This window comes from Manis pentadactyla, chromosome 4 (genome assembly GCF_030020395.1).
Source record: "Manis pentadactyla isolate mManPen7 chromosome 4, mManPen7.hap1, whole genome shotgun sequence".
NCBI lineage: Eukaryota > Metazoa > Chordata > Mammalia > Pholidota > Manidae > Manis > Manis pentadactyla.
The window spans coordinates 184,918,035-184,937,039 of NC_080022.1; the positions used below are offsets into that span (position 1 = coordinate 184,918,035).

A 19,005-nucleotide genomic window follows, 5' to 3' on the forward strand; every position below is an offset into this window, starting at 1 on the left:
TGAGGCGGCGCCGGCGTGGGCGCCGTGACCGCGACCGGCCGCGGGGCGGGTGACTCCTCTGCTGTCGTCCGAAGGAGCCCCAGAGCAGCCCCCGGAGCCGACCCGGAAAGATCAGGAAATTCTCCTGGGAGGAACGCTACGCGCTCTCGGTGACCCGTCCCTCCTTCGTTACGTGGTCACGCAGAGCGGAAGGCAGGGACCCTAGGCCGCAGCTCCGCCCTGACCGGTGGGTGAGGGGCTTGGGAGGGGGCGGGACAAAGAGGAGGAGGGGAGGAGGACTGCGCCTGCGGCTTGGGACTCGCCCGACGGACCGCTTCCGGTCCGCGCGCACAGGCCTCCCCGGAAATGACGGGCGGTTGGGTGGCGATTTTCCGGCCTTGGCTTGGTGGGTCCCTGGGCTTTGCGGAGTTGACAAGGAGGTTGTAGGAGTTCCTAAAGTCCTTCCAGATGGGAGGAAAAAATGGACGAGACAAAAGTCGCACTGGGGAGAGGCTCTGGCTATCTTTTGTTAAAGAATGTGGCATCTTTGTAGTCGGCGTGGGCTGCGGGGAACTGGGTGTGGGGTCGCGGCGCCCCTCCCTGTTTACGGGGTGGGCGTGGAGATCTGGCGGTGCGCTGGGAGGTCTTGGAATCCAGATACGTTTTCACAGTTGTCATAGTCATCGGTGTCGTAAACGCACACGTTTAAGAAACGGTATGGGAGGATTTGTAATGAAAAGCAAAGTTCCCCATCCTGAGAGGCAGCCGCTTTTAGCTGGGAGGTCTTGGAATCCAGATACGTTTTCACAGTTGTCATAGTCATCGGTGTCGTAAACGCACACGTTTAAGAAACGGTATGGGAGGATTTGTAATGAAAAGCAAAGTTCCCCATCCTGAGAGGCAGCCGCTTTTAAATAGTTGTGTTTTTGGTTTTGTTGCTAAAAAATTGATAAGTACATGGTATTTCTTGATTTGTTCGTGTTACATTTTGACTTCATGTCAAGATAATGACGATAGAGCACGCTACACCATTCCCTTCTTTCCCTCCCCCTAATTTACCTCGGTAACTTTAAACAACATACTAACCCTCTGTTTTTTAAAGCTATATTGCTCCTTATTGCATGAGTTTTTAGTAACAGTACTGAGAATAGGGTAAGATGAGCGAAGCATGCATCGTGATTACAACTTAAGGGAACGCCAAAAATAGGATCAAGATTAATAGTATTTTAATGGAATATTAAAAAAAATAAAAATTAGTGCAAGAAAATCCAGGATGAATAAAATACCTAAATTTCAGATACAAGATCATTATTACTGATTTTTTCCTTTTGCCTCAGGCTCCAATTTCCCCGGCCAAGACCCAAGTCCCCAGGAGTTAAAATGTTTAGTTTGCTCTTATCAAAAGCTGGCTCTACAAATACCACAAACACAACCTGCTGATCAGACAAAACATGACTGATTACTCAGATAAGGGAGAACCCTATTGGAAAAGCATTGGTAGTGTCTCAGGAGAAGGTACGGTCAGGATTTATTGAGAATTGGAAGTTTGATTTAAGGTGGGTCTTTCAATTTAGGGTATTGGCTGTGACTGGATAAGAACCCCTTGTAAAACAATTTAAAAAATTGGTGGAAACAGCAAGGCAAGGGGATTTAAATAATCCCGGTTTTAATTGCAGACGGGCTGTGTAAATCTGGGGAAAGGAAATCCTGGGGCAAAATACCTCTAAAAACCGCAATCAGTCAAAGGGAGAAATAAAGTTTAAAACCCATTTATTTCTTGCAAACTGCAGTCCGGGGCTCTCTCCTGCTTCAGCAGCAGCAAAACAGGCCCTTCTCTCTTCTCTCAGGTAAGGATAAGCCCTTCTTGTCCAGGTAATTATCCATTGATATGGAGATGAACTTCTCTCCACCCCTGAGGAATGATGCAAATGCCCTAAAGCCAAACTTCTTTCCATCTGAACTCCTATTGATAGGCAGATGTACTAAAGCCAGGTGAGATATTCTGGAAATGTTACAATTTTACCCACAGGCCACCCCTCCAGAAATCTCACCTTACAATTTACTTGTTCCCCCTCTTCCGACCAATCTAATAACATACAAAAGCTATGGCACTAAAATCTTGATAATCCTCAAGCCAGAGGATTCAGCCTATGCAGATTAAGTAAATGTACTTTACAGCACAATCTCTGACTAAGCACAAAATATGTTTCTACATTTGTTTACTCATTCTTAACAACCATACTAGATTGCCCACAAACCTTTTACCAAACATTAGACAAAGTCAAGCCTCTCATTAAGCATTTTTTTCTTGACAACAACAACACAATCATGGTAATTCTCAAGTCAGAGGATTCAGCTAGATTCAAAGTCCCATGCAGATTAAGTCCAAAGCTTGTCCATTCCAGTCGTCACGCAGCAGCTGCAGCTGGGGGGCTCATCCAAGACACAAGGACTGTAGAAGCAAATAACTGTGATTGTGGGGCCACTTTGCTGTTATTCCAGGAATACACAGGAGGCCAGCTTCCAGGCCTTTTCCCCAAGGTGCCAGAAGAGCCAGCCATCGCCGGTCCATGTGTTGAAATGTCCAGGGCCACATCCATTTTATTCCTAATTTCTGCACCCATCCTTGCAATGCATGTTCAATAAAGTGGGTGCTTTGATTTGCTTTGATTGCTCTTAATCACCTGTGGCCGGCTGTAGGCTGCAAGAGATGCTGTAGGCCCTTCTTGGTGGTTTGCTGATCTGCACAACGTGCAGGGAACTCCTCTGGGTTTGGCTGACTTATTCAAAGATCAATGGCAAGCCTGCCGATGGGCTACAGTCCACATTGTCTTTTGCCCTTTGTGCAACAAACACTGATGTAGCCATTGAGCCACATCAGAGGCAGGCTTTCCTTCTAGGCAGTGCACCTGGGCCAATGTGTCTGCTTCATCATTCCTTGGGGATGCCAAAGGCAAATAACCAGTCACATGATATACAGTAGGTGTCTGTGCCATGCCACTCCGTGGCCTTTGGGTCCAGTCTCTCACCCACCCCGCAATGGGATAGGTGGTTATTAACCTTGGTTGGAGCTGTTCCAGTGATGGGCTTTGTAGCCAGCAAGGCGTGGTACACAGCAGCCAGTTGGTTCTCTATCAAGGTGACCTGGACCTTTGCTCCTTACTATAGTTGTGATCAGGCTCCAGCAGGCAGCAGAAACAGCAGCAGTGGCAGAAGCAGTAGCCTAAGGCTCAATCCACGGGCTGTGGTCAACACGGCCAGCAGCGGTGGTGGTGCTTCCACAACCACACGAGTGTAGACACACATCCCTTGGCGAGAGCACCACTTCTCCCCACCATTTCTAGGGGTGGCCCTCCCAAAGGTCACACCCATTATGACAGATTTCAGGTTCAGAGGAATCCTATCGACTGCACCAGATGTAAGTCTGGGGAAAGGAAATCCTGGGGCAAAATACCTCTAAAAACCTAAATCAAAGGGAAAAATAAAGTTTAAAATCTGTTTATTTCTTACAAACTGAAGTCCAGGGCCCTCTCTCTTTCCTGCTTCAGCAGCAGCAAAACCAGCCCTCCTCTCTCCTCTGGGGTACAGATAAGCCCTCCTTGCCCAGGTAATTACCCATTGATATGGGGATGAACAACCCTCCACCCCTGAGGAATGATGCAAGCGCTGTAAAGCCATACTTACCTTTCCACCTGAACTATTGATATGCAGATGTACTAAAGCCAGGTGAGATATTCTGGAAATGTTACAATTTTACCCACAGGCTGTCCTCATTTGCCAGAGCTGGACAGAAAACAACAAACACAACTGAAGACACAGGATGACAAAGTCGTGTTAATCTAGGCAGTAAGATGTGATTTGGGTTCGCTGTGTTGAGGCTGAGTGTGGGGTAGATGCTTTTGGTTTTCACTCTCTTCTTGAATACATTCACCCATTCAGTAAATGTTCAATAATGTCCTGGACACTGTGTCAGGGACAGGGATATCCTAAAAAATAATGCAGAATCCCTACCTGCATAGAGCCAATAATCTAGTGGGAGACATAGACATTGGATAAGCGAACAAATCACACTCTTTGAAATTGTATTACTTAGTAAACTACAATGAAGAAAATAAATCAAGGTGAGGGGACAGAATGACCGGGGGTTGGGGGGTAGAGAATTCTATTTTAGAGTTTGTATATGGGGAAGGCCTCACTGGGTTGGAGGTAGATGAACTGGCCCTGAATGAGAGAGAACCAGGGGGTGAAGGTTGGGGGAGGACTGCAAAGTCTGAGAAAAAGCAAGTGTGCACGTCCTGAAGGTGAGGGTGAGTTAGAGAAAGGGTGATGGCAGAAACGTAGGCCAGGTGCACAGCCCACGTGGCATTGTGGGCCACCATAAACATTTTGCCTTGTAATAGCTATGACAGGAAGCCTGTAACAGGTGTTCAATGGGCTATGTGATCTGATTTACATTTTTGAGCATTTTATTGTGGAAATTTTCAAATGTACAAAGGTAGAATGAACAATGCAATGAACCCCATATACCCAGGTTTACTGACTGTACCTCCACCCACTCCCCCACTGCATTCATTTTAAGCAAATCCCATATCATATCATATATAAATACTTTCAGTATGTATCTTAAACTATCTTTAACATAGTCACAATACCATTATTACACTCAGAAATAACAAAAATCCCTTGTCATCATCACAGATCCAATCAATATTCAAATCACCCCGATTGTTTCATAAAAGATTGCCTACAATTGGTTTGTTCAAATCAGGGGCTAAACAAACTCCACATGTTGCAGATGACATGAATCGCAAGCCGCTTTTAATGTATAGGTTTCCACTGCACATGGTGTTTGTCTTCAGTTTATTTGTTGAAAACGCTAGGTCATTTTTCATTTCAAGTTTTCCCACAGTCTGGATTTTACCATCTCTGTGGTGTCTTTAACATGTTCCTCTGCTTCTGTATTTTCTGTAAGCTGTCAGTTAGCTCTAGAGGCTTTATTAGATTCAGACTTGAGGTGTTGGTAAAAAAAATACTCCCTATAGCCTATTTTCTATTTTAAAATGTCAGCGTGGTTGTTACGAAGACAGGACACTACAGAAAGAAAGGGTGGAAAGAAAGGCACCAGTTACAAAGTTGAGGAAGGTGTGGACTGGGTGCTGAGCATGGAGGTGAAGGGACGCATGTCTATTCAATGTGGATTTTGAGGTAGAATTGAACAGAAATGTGTGGTGGCTTGGATGAGACATGAGAGAAAAACTGAGAATGATTCTGGGCTTGAGCAGATGGGAGACAGGGGTGCTTTCAGGGATGGAGAGGACATGGGAGGTGGCATCAGAGCCATAGGACTCAGTTCTGATAAAAACATCATCCGTTGTGCCTATTTCCTCTCCCTCCCGAGGACCCACCTGCATGGACAAAGAAAACAACAGCAGTTATCAAATGAAGGCGATGGTGAGCAGGCGGAGGTGTTGCCAGAGTGGCATGCGCGGAGAGCACGCCAAGCCTCTTGTCCCTTCCCGCACGCCCTGCCCTGTGCATCTCTTCCATCTGGCTGTTCCTGAGCTACATCTTTTCATAATAAACTGGTGATCATTCTAATTGAGGAGTCACAAACATATACCATCAAGATTCCTGTCTCCAAGAAACAAACTCTAAGTTTATTTTAAAAAAAGCTTTAATCAACTTGATTGCAGATGTTACTTCTCTGACTGACAACCCTACTACAGAAATCTTGGCAATTGCTTCAGAAAAAATGAAAGAAGCAGTCAGATTATTTAACCCTATCCCTCCTGTACAGTGTTTTCAAACTTCCCAGTCATTAAAAAAAGAATATTTCTCTTGTTCATACCATAATTTTTCTCCCAGAAGTGGCTATTTTGCCTGGGAGATTGAAAAGGTCAAGGCCCTGAAGTACAGACTGCACCATTTACTCAGACTTCTAAAGGGATATTTTGAAATCCAGTTGAATCACAAGAGCATCCTGTCTTGATAAAATGTGTAACAATATCTAGGTAATGATTTATTGAGCCAGCTGTGCTAATTTAAGTTAGCTGCAATGTCTTAATAAACACATAGCAACTTTTATTTGAGAAAAAAATTAATGAGGCTACAGTAGACAAAAGCATATGCCCCCTAAATTCTATTCTACTGAATGAGAGTCAATTCTACTACATGATAATTGAAAAAATAAAAATAGATAAGTAACAGAGTTACATACCACTTAGCTTATAATATATGTGGTACTTCAGAGTAGAAAATTTACTTTAAAAAAGATTTCAGCTTTTTTGCTAGAGTGGATGAGATTGTCCCCATTACCCCAAACAGGAACCACTACTATTTTTTTTTCTTCTTTTGTCCATTTTTTGTTTTGGAGGCTTTATTTTGGTTTTTGTTTCTCTCTCATGCCAAAGATGATTAGGGGGCTGTCTCATGTCTGGTGACAGAAATGGCCCTGCTCCCTGGTTGCAGTGATGCAGAATATTTGCATTTAGGGGAAGAGGACTGAGCCTTGGTCAGATGCTCCTGCACTGCTCCAGCCAAATCCACTCTGGACATGCTGTCTTGAAATGGCCACTGAATAGTGACCCACAACACTGCCCAGTGACCTCCTAGGTAGAGGATACTGAACCCAGTTATGCAAGATTCCAGGTTGCATTAAATTCCAGATTAAAGCTGTGTCATTTGGTTTCTCAAGGATCAATACTGAGATTAATCACCACTTTCTTTGTTCACATCTCCACTTCCTTTCCTTATGAAGAAATAATTGAAGGCTGTCACCTTCAGGATTCCTTTATCACTGAATGATTGGTTATTCCTGAATCCACACTTTGCTAACACTTTCTGTGCGTGGTTCCTCTCATTGCATTGTTATTGTAGAATTTAAGCAGTCTTCTCTTTCTCTTTAAAAAATTATTAATACAACCCATAACCACTGTTCAACTGTGAGAAAAATATCAGACAAACCCAAATCTAAGGTCATTCGACAAAATGACTGACTGGTACACCTCAAAACTTTCAAGGTCATCAAAAAACAAGGTAAGTCTAGGAAACTGTCACAGCCCAGAGGATACTAAAATGGCAGAGTTGAGGAGCTGTGACAGAGATCATATTTGCCCTTTTGCAGACCTCTGCTTCAGGAGATTGGGGAGGGAGCAGTTGGCATAGGGATTGGAGTGGGAATAATACCTCTCCGCATAGAGCTTTTTTTGTTGTTTTTTAAAAAATACATGTGAATGCATGACCTATCAAAAACATTTTAAAAGGAAATTCTAAACCACCACTCACGGGAACTAGCCTTTCAGATGTTCTGGTCTCAGTCTGCTAATCTCAGTCTCGTGGTCTGCTTGGTTTGTCAGGAATCTTCAGAACTCCATCTCAGCTATTTGGTGACTGATGCTGCCCAAACCTGGGGTCTATTATTTCCCCTGGGAGGTCGGGGCTGGCCAAGTACCTGATGGGGGCACGCTGAGAACATTCGGCAGGTGAGAATGGTGGTTTTTTCACATGGTAGGAGGATATTTAAATGCTCCCACCCTCACGTACAAAAAAACCCCAATTGGCGTAGTTTCATTATAATTTTGTCTAATTATTTTTAAAATTCTAAAAAATAAATATGTTCTCAAAACAGCAGCAGACTCCCAGACTCTTAAGAAGGGACTAGTGGGAAGGAGTTGGGGAGGGCGGGTAAGGAGGGAGGGAGGGAGGGAGAAGGGGATTCAGGGGCATTATAATCAGCACTCACAATATAGGTGGGTCACAGGGAAGGCGTTACAGCATGGAGAAGACAAGTAGTGACTCTATAGCATCTTATTACCCTGACGGACAGTGACTGCAATGGGGTGGGGGTGGGGGTGGGGGTCGGGGGGAATTGATAATACAGGTGAATGTTGAAACCACGGTGTTGCTCATGTGACACCTTCATAAACTTGTATATAAATGATACCTTAATTTTAGAAAAAGATGATAAAAGAAGTTATCAGAAATGTAAAAGGAACACTAGGAGAGGGTGATGTCAAAAAAAGATGAGTATGTTCTCATTGTAAAAAATTTTATACGATTCATAAAGGTATAAGGAAAGCAAGCAAAGATCATCTGTAATCCCACTGTCTGACCAATCACTGCTAACCTTTTGGTGATTCTTTGCACCCTTTTTCATGTGTGTGTGTGGGTGTGTGTTTGCGGGTGTGTGTGTGTGTACACACAATGTGTGCATATATATATTGTGTTAGTCACATATTGCTATGTAACAAATCACCCCAAAATTCAGTGGCTTAAAATGACAACAAATGCTGATTACTTCCTAGTTTCTATGGTTAACTATGACCAGTACACCTCAGTAGGAGCCACCGCAGTTTTCCTTGACCTCCAGGTTGTGCCTCTACGACATGATCCAGTCCCGAGTGACTCTGATGGCTCAGCATGGATCTGACCAGCACCAGATCCTCATCTGTACCAAGTTGGTGGAGCCGTTCCAAGCCCAGGTGGGCTCCCTGTACACTGTCCTTGGGGAGCTCGAGCACCAGAAGGGTAAGCCGTGGCCTTACCTGCCCCTTTTCACTCGGGGTCCTGAGTGGGGTGGTCATTTGGGTGACTCAGGATTGGACCTGGCTGCTGAGCCAACAGGAGTCCCTCACTAGGGGTATTCCTTCCAAATCAGCCCACGAGTTCAGGGACTCGTGGGAAACAGATGTGATTGGGCACAGAGTGGCCCTGCCACAGGAGAGTGAGAAATGGGAGAGAAATAACTTATTTCTGAAGGCCTATAATACACCAGGCCTGGTATAAGGGGGTCGGCTTTAATCTTGTTGAATCTGCCCACCGGCCCTTATTCTGAGTCTTATTCCTATTTCAAAGATGAGAAAACCAAGGCTCAGAGAGGGTGGAGCTGGAATAACAGGCCAGGAAGTCAGGGTAAGAAAAATAGAACACAAGGGAAGGAATAAGGGCAACCTGGGAGAATCTCTCTAGCCTCAAGAGTTGAAGATTGCTCTTTAAAATCTAGGCACTTGAACTCTTTGCTTCCCTCTCTGGCTGTCCCTGTGCCATTTTCCTTTTCACAGTTTATGTCATACTATGTAATGTTGTGTCTGGTTATTTTGGCTTAACATTATATCATAAATATTTCCCCATGCCTTTGAAATTTTATAGATATGTTGTTTTATAGCTATATAATATTTCATAGATTAAATGTGTAGCTTAGTTTACATGACACTTGGACATTTATATTGTTTCCATTTTTTGTTCTTATCAGTGTTCTGTACACTTCCTGGTTAAAGAAATGATGGTATAGTCTGTCAGTAGAATATTACGCAGCAATTAAAAATGGCGCTGTAATTGTATATCAGCTGACATTATAAGATACAATATCTTACTAAGAAAAAGCAGTTTACAAAATGACAGGTATCATATGATCCCATTTTTTGTTTAATATACACTTTTTATATACATAGAAGTTTGAAAGGTTATTCACCAAAATGTTAGTAGTAGTTGTTTCTGGATGGTAGGATTATGGGATTCTTTGTAGTTTTATTAGTATTTTACAATGAAAATGTGCTGCTTTTATAGAGAGGGAAAAATAGCTTAAAAAGATCTGTTTATCTCAACATGTATTTAAAATGCCATAGTTGTTATTCTCATGTGCTAATCTTTGTTTTCTGATTATTCCTTTAGGATAGTTCCATAAAAGTAGAATTGCTACCTTAAAGGACACGAACATTTATGTTTCTTGCCTTATACTACCAACTTACTTTTTAAAAGCCACAGTGAACTTTAACTGGGGGTGAAATACACTAGGGAAAAAAAGTAATTAAATAGTAAACTTTTATAGTAAAAGTAAACTTACTTTAACTATATTTGCTTTAATAAAAGTTAATCTTTATTTAGGCTTAAGCCTTTGAGCTCACAGAGTTTCTGGCCTCATATTTGATTTGAGATATCAGACAACTGGGTGGAAATAGGTACAAAGGGCTTTTGCATAAATGATTTCTACTTTGGCTACAGCCCAGGTCACGCAGCTTTCTTTGAATTCTCGGACCCTGCAGTGAGTCCTGGAGGCTCTGGAGAACCCACTGCCCAGGGCCTGGAACTCAAGGGCCCCATTGCAAATACAGAGACAGACTGAAACTTAGGTGGGGCAGCAGAACAGGACGAAGGCAGGATCTGGAGTGGACATTTAGAATTTTTTGTTGGAAGAAAAATAGGAAAAACCTTAAAGTATAAATTCAACCCATATAACTTTTTTAATTTAATGTTTTCAAATCAAACATGCATGTACCTGTCACCCAGATTCAGCAGTAGTCTACATTCCACTGCTCTGTGACGCCACAGCCCACATTTATTTATTTTGCTGTTGTATTTTAGAGAAAATCTGACATCATTTCATTTACACATAAATACCTCAGTTTGTATCTCTAACATTACCACAATCACACCCAACAAAATTAATAGAAATGATTAAACAGCCCTGGCAAATAATAAATCTGGGCAACAATCATTACCAGTGGCTGCTTAAATCAGCAGATGAAAGCTCAACTGGAAGCAGGCCTGGGTCTGCCTGATCAATACAAACATTACGAAAAGCAGAAAAGCAGAACAATCTATCGTGTGCCTCTGCTGTGACGTGTGGGAAAGGTACGGACAATACTGCTCTGAATCGAACCTGAATAATCAGTTTCAGATTAAGCAGCCTTTTTCCTAGTCTCTGGCTCATTTACTGCTTCTGATTATTTCCATCACAATCTGTTTTTTTCTTTCTCTCTTCTTTTCTTTTTTTCCCCCTAAGTTTCTAATTTCTAAGTAATACATATTCATCAGTCTCAACTGACATAAGGGAAGAAAGGCAGTGAAGAGGAGGGAGGGGCAGAGGGCAGCTGAGTGAAGAGGTGGCCATGACCTCCGGCCTGGGCACGGCGTGGCTGCCTCAGACCTCCCCCTCTGGCCCTGCCAGGTCCTGAGTCCTGTGGGGACACAAAGTTCAGCCAGACACAGATCCTGCCCCATGGCAAGGTTGGCAATGCTGAGGACAGACAAGAGGCCGCCTGAAGTCATCATTTCTGAAATGTGTACACACACAGCTAGCTGAGGAGACCAAAAAGGGGAAGAAGTGCCCAACAAAATGGGGGAGCCTGCTGGCTGTGACACTTCTTGGGGCATCATCGAAGGGCCCGAGGGGCTTCCCATGCAGGCACTGAGGTGCTGGGCGCAGCCTTTCCCCAGCTCTGCCATCCGTCCTACAAATCCCTTGCTGTCCTTCCATCTGGCCCCAACTTCCTGCCCCAACAAGCCCTCCTGTGATGTCCTCGGCAGTCTTTGCGTGTCCACCTTCAGGCCTCCCTGGGACGCTACTGCCTAATCTGGGACTTGTCCACATCCTGGCTTTTTCCCAGGACAGGGTCCCACCCCCACCCTCCCAAGCTGCATGTACCCCAGAACCCAGAGGTGCTGCCAGAACCTGGCTGGCTCTTCCGGTTGTCACCGCCACCTTTTTCCTTGTCCTCTGTGGCCAACCAGTTCTGCCCCCTGCACACCCACCCCGCTTCTGCCGGCCACACCTGGGCCGCTCCCAGGCTGCCCTGTCTCTGCTGCCTGCAGCCGAGGCAAGCCCGCACCCGTCTCTGCCCTTTGCCCCCTCGGCCCCATCAGCCTCGACTTTGGACTCCTCGGTTTTCTCCCTCCGTCACTCCCCTCTCTGCACCCGGACCTCACACTCATTCCAACTGCTTTCCTGGCAGAAGCGTCAACCCTTTGCCTTCCACCACTCCTGCCTGATGAAACCCAGCCTCCACAGTGTTGATGGAGAAAACTCCCAAAGCTCCTGGATTCCCAGCACAGGGATTTCAAGGTCCCTTATCTCAACGGGGTGTCCACCCTGCCGAGAAGCCCTTCCATGCCTCCCAGCCAACCCAGCCAGCTCCCTGGCGCACACCCACCACAGCTGTTACACACAGGCCTCCTGCTTCATCACCTCCCCCTGTCCCTTACAGAAAGTCACCTCACTTCCTGTGTCCCAGGTAACACTGAGATCACAGCAGCACTTTGACTCCCAAAATTATAGTGTCCACAACTGTCAGTAGCTCCCTTCAGTCTGGGAGGCAGATAGACCCTCCTGCCTGAAAGTTCAGCCCCAGCGCTGTGATCCAGACCTGCCCCCGCCCTGGGACTTTGCTGTCCCCGCTGAATCCTTAGCTTGTTACCACTGGATCTTCCCTCTTGGCATATAAATCCCTCAAGCCTCTTCTGTATGATGATAACGGTGATAATATCATCCTCTGCTCTGTATCCCTACCTAGCTATGATCCTCCTTCCCTCCTCAGCTTCCTAAAGTAAGTCTGTTCCCCAGGTCACCAGTTCCTTGCCTCCTACGCACACCTGCTTTCTGGCTGCTCCTGTAACCCGGTCCCTCCCGCTCTGCTCTTACCTTTACAAGGAGAAATTCCCCTCAATGACTCTGCCCTCTAGCTATTTGCATAAACTCCTTTCTCTTTTCCCTGCAGCACTTCTGCTAACACTGTTCTCTTCATTCCATTTACACAGGCCTTCTACAGATAACCAGAATTTGCCGATTTGTCCCTTATGATAATCATGTTTCTAATAACTTTTTTTCATGCACAGGGAGAAACAACATGTTTCACTATAAAAATCTAGAAGGGAGGGTTTCCCCAGACCGAGGGGAGGAAAGGGCTGATAGGCATAATGTAAGGAAGGTTCTGTGAAATTAAGTCAAATAAGTAAGAGAATCATCACATAGAAAGTGTGGGAACATTTGTCAGGATCCTATTTTGAAATATAGGTTTGTGCTCCCCGCGCAGCTCTCCGGAGCCAGGTACTCAGCAGTCCCAGGCCTTCCGCTCCCCCCCCCCCCGCCCCGCGTCTCTCCCCCCCGCCGGGGAGCTGGGGTTGTGGGGGGGCTCGGGTCCCGGGAGCCGCGGCCCGTACGTTACCCCGGTCGCTGAGGTCTGCTCTTTTCTCCAGGGGTGTGCAGTCTGGCGCCGCCCTCTCTCCTGTTGCTCTCTCAGGATTAGCTGCGCCAACTAAATTTTCTAATTGTATCCAGTTTTAGGAGGAAGCCTCCGTCTCTCCTCTCACGCCGCCATCTTTAATCCCATCCTAGGATCCTATTTTGGTATTTTTAACTCTGCAGATTAGATTTCTCTAATTGTGCCCTTGCTTTCCCCATTTTGTCCTGAACACATGCAGGTGCTCTGTGAAAACTTTATTGGGCTACATGTGTCACAAGAAAAGGTGTAGGCCTCTCAGTGCCAAGTGAAGTTAAGACAAATATCTGCTGTGATTGATCAGTATGGATCACCCAGCTTTTCCTGAAGTGATGAGAATCAACGATCTGCTTGATCAACAGCAGATCCAGATATTGTCACATGCCCACTCTACTCTAGGCTATGCAGACGGGCCAGTAGACGCTGGTGACACACGGGCAACCTCATGTTCCAAATAAGTCCGTCTTCCTGTGTTGAAGGCTGAAATCTAGACAGTTCAACGCTCTGAATTCTGTCCCCAGGCTGTGTGAAATCAATAAAGTGGCCTGGACCAGAAGGAAGGCTAGGGTGGACTGTATCCTAACCAGGGAGACTCTATGGCATCAAAAGAACACAGGGTAATGTCCTAGAACATTGAATGTTATCCATTGATGTGCCCACGGAGCAGAGAATATGAGTAAAAAAAAAACATTAGGGCAAACCCCAGAAGTTTTTTCTGTTCGATGTCACCTGAACATTGACTAACCTTTCCTCAGCATCTGCTAGACGCCTCCCTCCATTGCCCTCCCCTCAGCCCCTCATCCATGGTGGGATGACTTGCCCCTATGAGGCCAAACTCCCCCCGTGAGTTTACTAAACATGGGGTTCTCTTTACCCCCAATTTCCAGTGCCAGTGGGCCCCAGAATGCCATGGGGACCCTCCCTTGGTATACATGGAGAACTAAGGTGATGGCAGGAATTAAGATGGCAAAGGAGGGAAGTGGAGGGTACATCTTGGCCCTTCCTCCCCTGAGAAGTGGAATCTTCAGGGTTCCCCTAAGATCAGACGTGGGCCTGTAGCTCCTGGTGGGCCCACAGTTCCTAGGCCCAGGTAGGAAACTGCCCCCAGCCCCCAGGCTGTCCTTGGTGCACCCTGTCAAGCCCGCCTGGTTAAGGCTCAGGACAAGGCGAGCCGAGGGGGAGTGGCCGGGATGCACCTGGACAGTGCGTTGCTGACATACCAGGGACGCCCTGGTATTTGTGTCTTTCAGATGGAGGTTCCCTGGTGAAGGCCCGGGTGCTGACCTGTGTGGAAGGGATGAATCTGCCCTTGCTGGAACAAGCCATCCAGGGGCAGAGGGTGTACCAGCAGGAGAGGCACAGCAGCCAGTAGGAAACGGCAACTCCCGGCAACGCCCCTCTGCTGAATCTGCGCCCGGGGCCAAGCCCCCCCATAGACGCCAGAGCTGCTACTGAGAGGACTCAGGAGCTTCCCCCCAGTGACAGCCTTTATCTGGAGCCAGAGAGAAGGGGGGAGGAGTTGTTAATTTGCGATTGTTCCAGAAATAAGAGCCCAGAGAGCAGGCGCCAAAGCCTGACATTCCCAGGCGAGGACGCCCCAGGAGGCTGAGCTGTGGGGTCCTGGGAACTGTGCCTCGTGTGGGGGCCATGGAGGGTTCCAGAAGGTCCCGGTGAATAAAGGCCCCAGCGGGTGAGACCTTGTGTGCGCACGTGGTGCAGCGCTGGCAGGGGCCAGCAGGGGGAGCCGTGGAGCGCAGCCTGCCTGGCCGTGAGGCTGTAGGAGCGCAGGGCTTCTGGTGAATTCGGGGCTGTGGGCCTGAGGGGAGGGTGCTGGGGGCACCTGGGCCGGGGTGGGGGGCCCAGGACGCTGGGGAGCCACTCCTGCCGAGGTTTTGCCCTCAGAGGAGGCCCAGTGTCCGCAAAGAGGCCGGGCCCAGACCCTCGTGCTGCCTGTGTGGCCTAGGACAGGACTGTGGCTTCAGAAACCCTTCCTGACCCCCGACCTATACCTCAAGCTGACCCTGGACCCCCAGGCAGCCTTTCTGGGCAGCCTTCTACCCTCAGAGCCCTGGCCTGGCGGGGTAGAGGCAGGGGCTCTGGCTCGAGAAGTTTGGGCTCTCCTGCGCTCCGTAGCTGGGCACTTTCCTGACTGGGCCCCTGGTCTGTATTTATTACCCCACCTAACCTGTGAGCTTCCCAGGCAGGGACCACACTCCAAGCCAGGTTCCCAGGGCTGGGCAGGGCCGGGGGCGGGAACTGCGGTCTGGGCGGCCTGGCGAGCAGGGCAGGGTGAGCCCTGTGGACCGCAGGCCTTGGGAGAGGGGAAGCCTGGGCGGGGGCTGGGCAGAGTGTTCCATGGAGGCTGGAGAGGCAGCAGGGATGCTGGGTGTGGGGGCAAATGCCCGGACACCGTCTGTTTCCTAGGGAGCTCTGCGGATATGGATGTGTTCCAGAAGTTGGAGAAGATCGGAGAGGGCACCTATGGGGTGGTGTATAAGGCTAAGAACAAGGAGACAGGGCAGCTTGTGGCCCTCAAGAAGATTAGGCTGGATTTGTGAGTTCTGGCATGGCCCCGAGACACCGCCCAGGGGTGGCCCACTGCCTGGGAGCTCCCCTGTCCGGGAACTCCCCTGTCCAGCCCTCATCTCCAGGTTTTACATCCTTCTCCCAGTGCTGCCCAGTTAAACAGGGTGGCCACAGAGTACAGCCCTACTCCTCCTCACTAGGCTTTGCCCGAACAAACTTGTCCTGGGGTCCGGGGTCCTAGGTGGTGTTAAGTATGTGCAAGGGGCACAGCTCCCATCGCTGGGGGATGGGAGGGACACAGAGGTGACACCCCAGGGCAGAAGCACCCTTCTTGGCACCCTGCCTCCACTGCTGTGCCCTCCTTTTCTGCAGGGAGACTGAGGGGGTCCCAAGCACTGCCATCAGGGAGATCTCCCTGCTCAAAGAGCTTAAGCACCCCAACATCGTCAGGTGAGGTAGGGAGGGAGGTGGGGAAGCTGGGCCTGTCGGAGTCCAGCTGGGAACTGCGTCCTAACTGGTGTCCCTGGCCAGGCTGCTGGATGTGATGCACAGCGAGAAGAAGCTTTACCTGGTATTCGAGTTCCTCAACCAGGACCTGAAGAAGTACATGGACTCCACTCCAGCCCCTGAGCTCCCCCCGCATTTAGTCAAGGTACCAAGGGAAAGAAGGGGGAAGATCAGCTCACACCCGCTCAGCTGACTCCGCCTCACGCTTGCCATTTCAGAGCTACCTCTTCCAGCTGCTGCAGGGGGTGAATTTCTGCCACTCCCATCGGGTCATCCACAGAGACCTGAAGCCCCAGAATCTGCTTATCAATGAGCTGGGTGCTATCAAGCTGGCTGACTTTGGACTGGCTCGAGCCTTTGGGGTGCCCCTACGTACCTATACGCATCAGGTACTGCGGGACAAAGGAGACTGAAGTTCAGCCAAAGGGAGGTCACCCGTGCAGTCAGCCACCTGAAGGCTGTTTTCCTGCCCGCACAGGTGGTGACACTCTGGTATCGTGCCCCTGAGATCCTCTTGGGCAGCAAGTTCTATTCGACAGCTGTGGATGTCTGGAGCATTGGTTGCATCTTTGCAGAGATGGTAGGGAGAGAGACAAACATGGCCCCAGGGATGCCCCCGGCAGGGTTCCACTGGGGCGGGCTGGGACTCTGATCCTATCAGAGATGGATCAGCAGGTGTTTGGAACTGGCTAAAAGACTGAGGAAGTGAGCCTTATTCCAGAAAAGGCTGGGATTCTTAGCACAGCCCTGGGAAGGATATCTGGAGCACACTTCCCTTGTCTGGCTGCTGCTCTAATACTGGATTCTGCGTAACAAGGGAGGAGACCCCACACCTTCTCTTCCCCATTCTAGGTGACCTGTAGAGCCCTGTTTCCTGGTGATTCCGAGATTGACCAGCTTTTTCGTATCTTTCGGACCCTGGGGACACCCAGTGAAGCTACATGGCCAGGAGTCACCCAGCTGCCTGACTATAAGGGCAGCTTCCCCAAGTGGACCAGGAAGGGGCTGGAGGAGATTGTGCCCAACCTGGACCCGGAGGGCAAGGACCTGCTCATGGTAGGTACAGCTAGTGTCAGGGGAAGGCACGAAAGGCCTCCCAGCTCCAGCTGCTGCTCCCACCAGAGGTGCCCCCTTTGTCAGCCAGCCTCTTATGTAATCCTGGCTCTTCTGAGTCCAAGCTGGTGTCTTTTCTGACCCCTTTGCATATGGCTTGACCCTGTCCCTGTGAGTATTGATTGATCTGGAGGCCTTTCCCATAAGTCCAGTGTTCACCTTCCCTCTTAAAACTTCTTTCTTCTAGTTAGCTTTCTTTTATGCTGGGACACTGCCCTTTTTCTTAGTTGCCTTGTGTTTTTGGTAATTTTCCCTTGTGGACATTATTACCCCACCTAACCTGTAAGCTTCCCAGGCAGGGACCACACCTCCTACTTACTCCCCACAGGGCCTTCCACAGTGGTTACTCTTCACACAAAGCTGTCCCCTGCTGCCTGGGCCCCTGCCACAGTCCTTACTCACCTGTCCTGTTGCACCATCCTCACTCCATGGGCTGGCCCAGGCCAAACTGACCAGGCCTCAGGCAGAGCCGTCCATTCATACCCACAAAGACCTAGAGCTACATTGTCTCTCTAGCCTGGTGTTGAGGAAGAGGAAGACACAGTAGTATTTTCATGTTCAAGCTGTGCCTACCTACCCAGTGCCAGCAGGATGGCACAGACCTCCAGCCAAGGCTCTTAGCACTCCACCGTGGCTACTCGGAGGCCGGCTGTCCTTCCACAGCCTGGCCAGGTTTAGGAACATGCTGGATTCCTGCCCCATTCTCAACTGTGCTCCCTAGGCAGGACCGGCCCCTACTTCTTGATACACAGAGAGAAGTCTGTCTCAACTAGAAGTAGGCTGTGGGGCCTGGAAACCTCAGTAAGGAAGGGGAGAGACTGCCTCAGCCTCAGTAGCCAAAAGGAGACCAGGGCAGGGTTGGGAGGACTTGACAGGGCTGGACTAGAACTGATCCTTTGTCCCCAGACTCTGGGAGTGTCCAGAAGTGGCTCTTGAGCAGGGAGGTAGTGGCTTCGTGCAGTTCTGGGTTTGAAGGCAGCTGCTTGGAGGCTTGGGGCCTCCCAGCTGGGACCTGGGAGGGTATTCCTCTCCCCACCCTGGCCACACCACACCCAGGCCCAATCTCTCTCCTTCTTCCTCCACAGCAACTCCTTCAGTACGACCCCAGCCGGAGGATCTCAGCCAAGACTGCGCTTGCCCATCCGTATTTCTTGTCCACCCAGACCTCCCCAGCCCCCAACCAGTATGTGCTGGAGCGTTTCTGCCGCTGAGAGCATGGGAGGCCCACCGCCTTAAAGCCTCTCTCCAGTTGCTTCCTCACCCAGATTACGTATCTGGGGAGAGAGCAAAGCTCTAAGGAGTTTGGCATCAGCCATCAAGAGGGCTGAGTTTGGGTTAGACATGCCAGCAGGTCAGCGAGTTCTGTGTTGTCTGTTGGGTTTGACGGTGCCGCTTCAAGACGGGCCCGCAGAAGCTCTGTGCACCTGGGGCTCTGTTAGGGACTGGGTCCCCTGGCCCTGGAACAGCAGGTGCCATGGAGAGCTGTGACTGCCAGCAAGGTAGAGCCCTGAGGGAAAGGATGCCCCCTGCTGGTCGTTTTGGATTTAAATGTTTTGAGGAAGAGTTGCATTCCAGTTGAGTCCCAAGTTAAACAGGAAGAAGGTGAGGGGGAGAGAGGACATTTTCCTGATCCCAGGGGAGGTCAGGGTGAGTGTGGCCGTTTCTTGTAGTTGTCTATCACCTAGGATATGCTTAAGTTCGTTTGCCTCTGGCTTTAAGAACAAAAAATAAAAGTGATGCATTCCTGAGTTTTTCAGTATTTTTCTGCCCAGTGCCACAGGGGACACTAGGGGCTTGCTGACAAAGGGGAGGCTGCCAGAGGGCTGGAAACAGTTCCTGGCCGGAACTGAGAGGTACAGAGCAGAAACGGAGGGAGGAGCCGCTCATG

The 19,005-nt window shown here is 48.8% G+C and overlaps 2 protein-coding genes across 3 annotated transcripts; both read left to right on the top strand.

Moving 5' to 3' along the window:
• Positions 1–22: 22 nt before the first annotated feature.
• TEN1 (TEN1 subunit of CST complex) lies at positions 23–14,665 on the top strand. Its single transcript, XM_036900334.2, has 4 exons — positions 23–226; positions 7,335–7,460; positions 8,348–8,505; positions 14,222–14,665. Exons 2-4 carry the CDS (start codon positions 7,372–7,374, stop codon positions 14,341–14,343), a joined length of 369 nt encoding a protein of 122 aa, XP_036756229.1. The 5' UTR covers positions 23–226; positions 7,335–7,371; the 3' UTR covers positions 14,344–14,665.
• CDK3 (cyclin dependent kinase 3) lies at positions 14,532–18,865 on the top strand. 2 transcript variants are annotated; one of them, XM_036900317.2, is made up of 8 exons: positions 14,532–14,661; positions 15,396–15,525; positions 15,870–15,947; positions 16,029–16,149; positions 16,223–16,393; positions 16,483–16,584; positions 16,857–17,060; positions 18,203–18,865. In XM_036900317.2, exons 2-8 carry the CDS (start codon positions 15,410–15,412, stop codon positions 18,326–18,328), a joined length of 918 nt encoding a protein of 305 aa, XP_036756212.2. In that variant the 5' UTR covers positions 14,532–14,661; positions 15,396–15,409; the 3' UTR covers positions 18,329–18,865. The 2 variants fall into 2 exon arrangements, with proteins under 2 accessions (XP_036756212.2, XP_036756209.2); XM_036900314.2 differs by lacking the exon at positions 14,532–14,661 and adding an exon at positions 14,846–15,131.
• The last annotated feature ends 140 nt before the right edge of the window (positions 18,866–19,005 follow it).

What these genes read in the sequence shown, in the direction of transcription:
- TEN1 (XM_036900334.2), top strand. Translation starts at nt 7,372, where the DNA reads ATGCTGCCCAAACCTGGGGTCTATTATTTCCCCTGGGAGGTCGGGGCT. An exon ending in ACGCTGAGAACATTCGGCAG is followed by an intron (nt 7,461 to 8,347) that starts GTGAGAATGGTG and finishes CTTGACCTCCAG; the next exon opens with GTTGTGCCTCTACGACATGA. An exon ending in GGAGCTCGAGCACCAGAAGG is followed by an intron (nt 8,506 to 14,221) that starts GTAAGCCGTGGC and finishes TGTGTCTTTCAG; the next exon opens with ATGGAGGTTCCCTGGTGAAG.
- CDK3 (XM_036900317.2), top strand. Translation starts at nt 15,410, where the DNA reads ATGGATGTGTTCCAGAAGTTGGAGAAGATCGGAGAGGGCACCTATGGG. An exon ending in AAGAAGATTAGGCTGGATTT is followed by an intron (nt 15,526 to 15,869) that starts GTGAGTTCTGGC and finishes CCTTTTCTGCAG; the next exon opens with GGAGACTGAGGGGGTCCCAA. An exon ending in TCCCCCCGCATTTAGTCAAG is followed by an intron (nt 16,150 to 16,222) that starts GTACCAAGGGAA and finishes TTGCCATTTCAG; the next exon opens with AGCTACCTCTTCCAGCTGCT.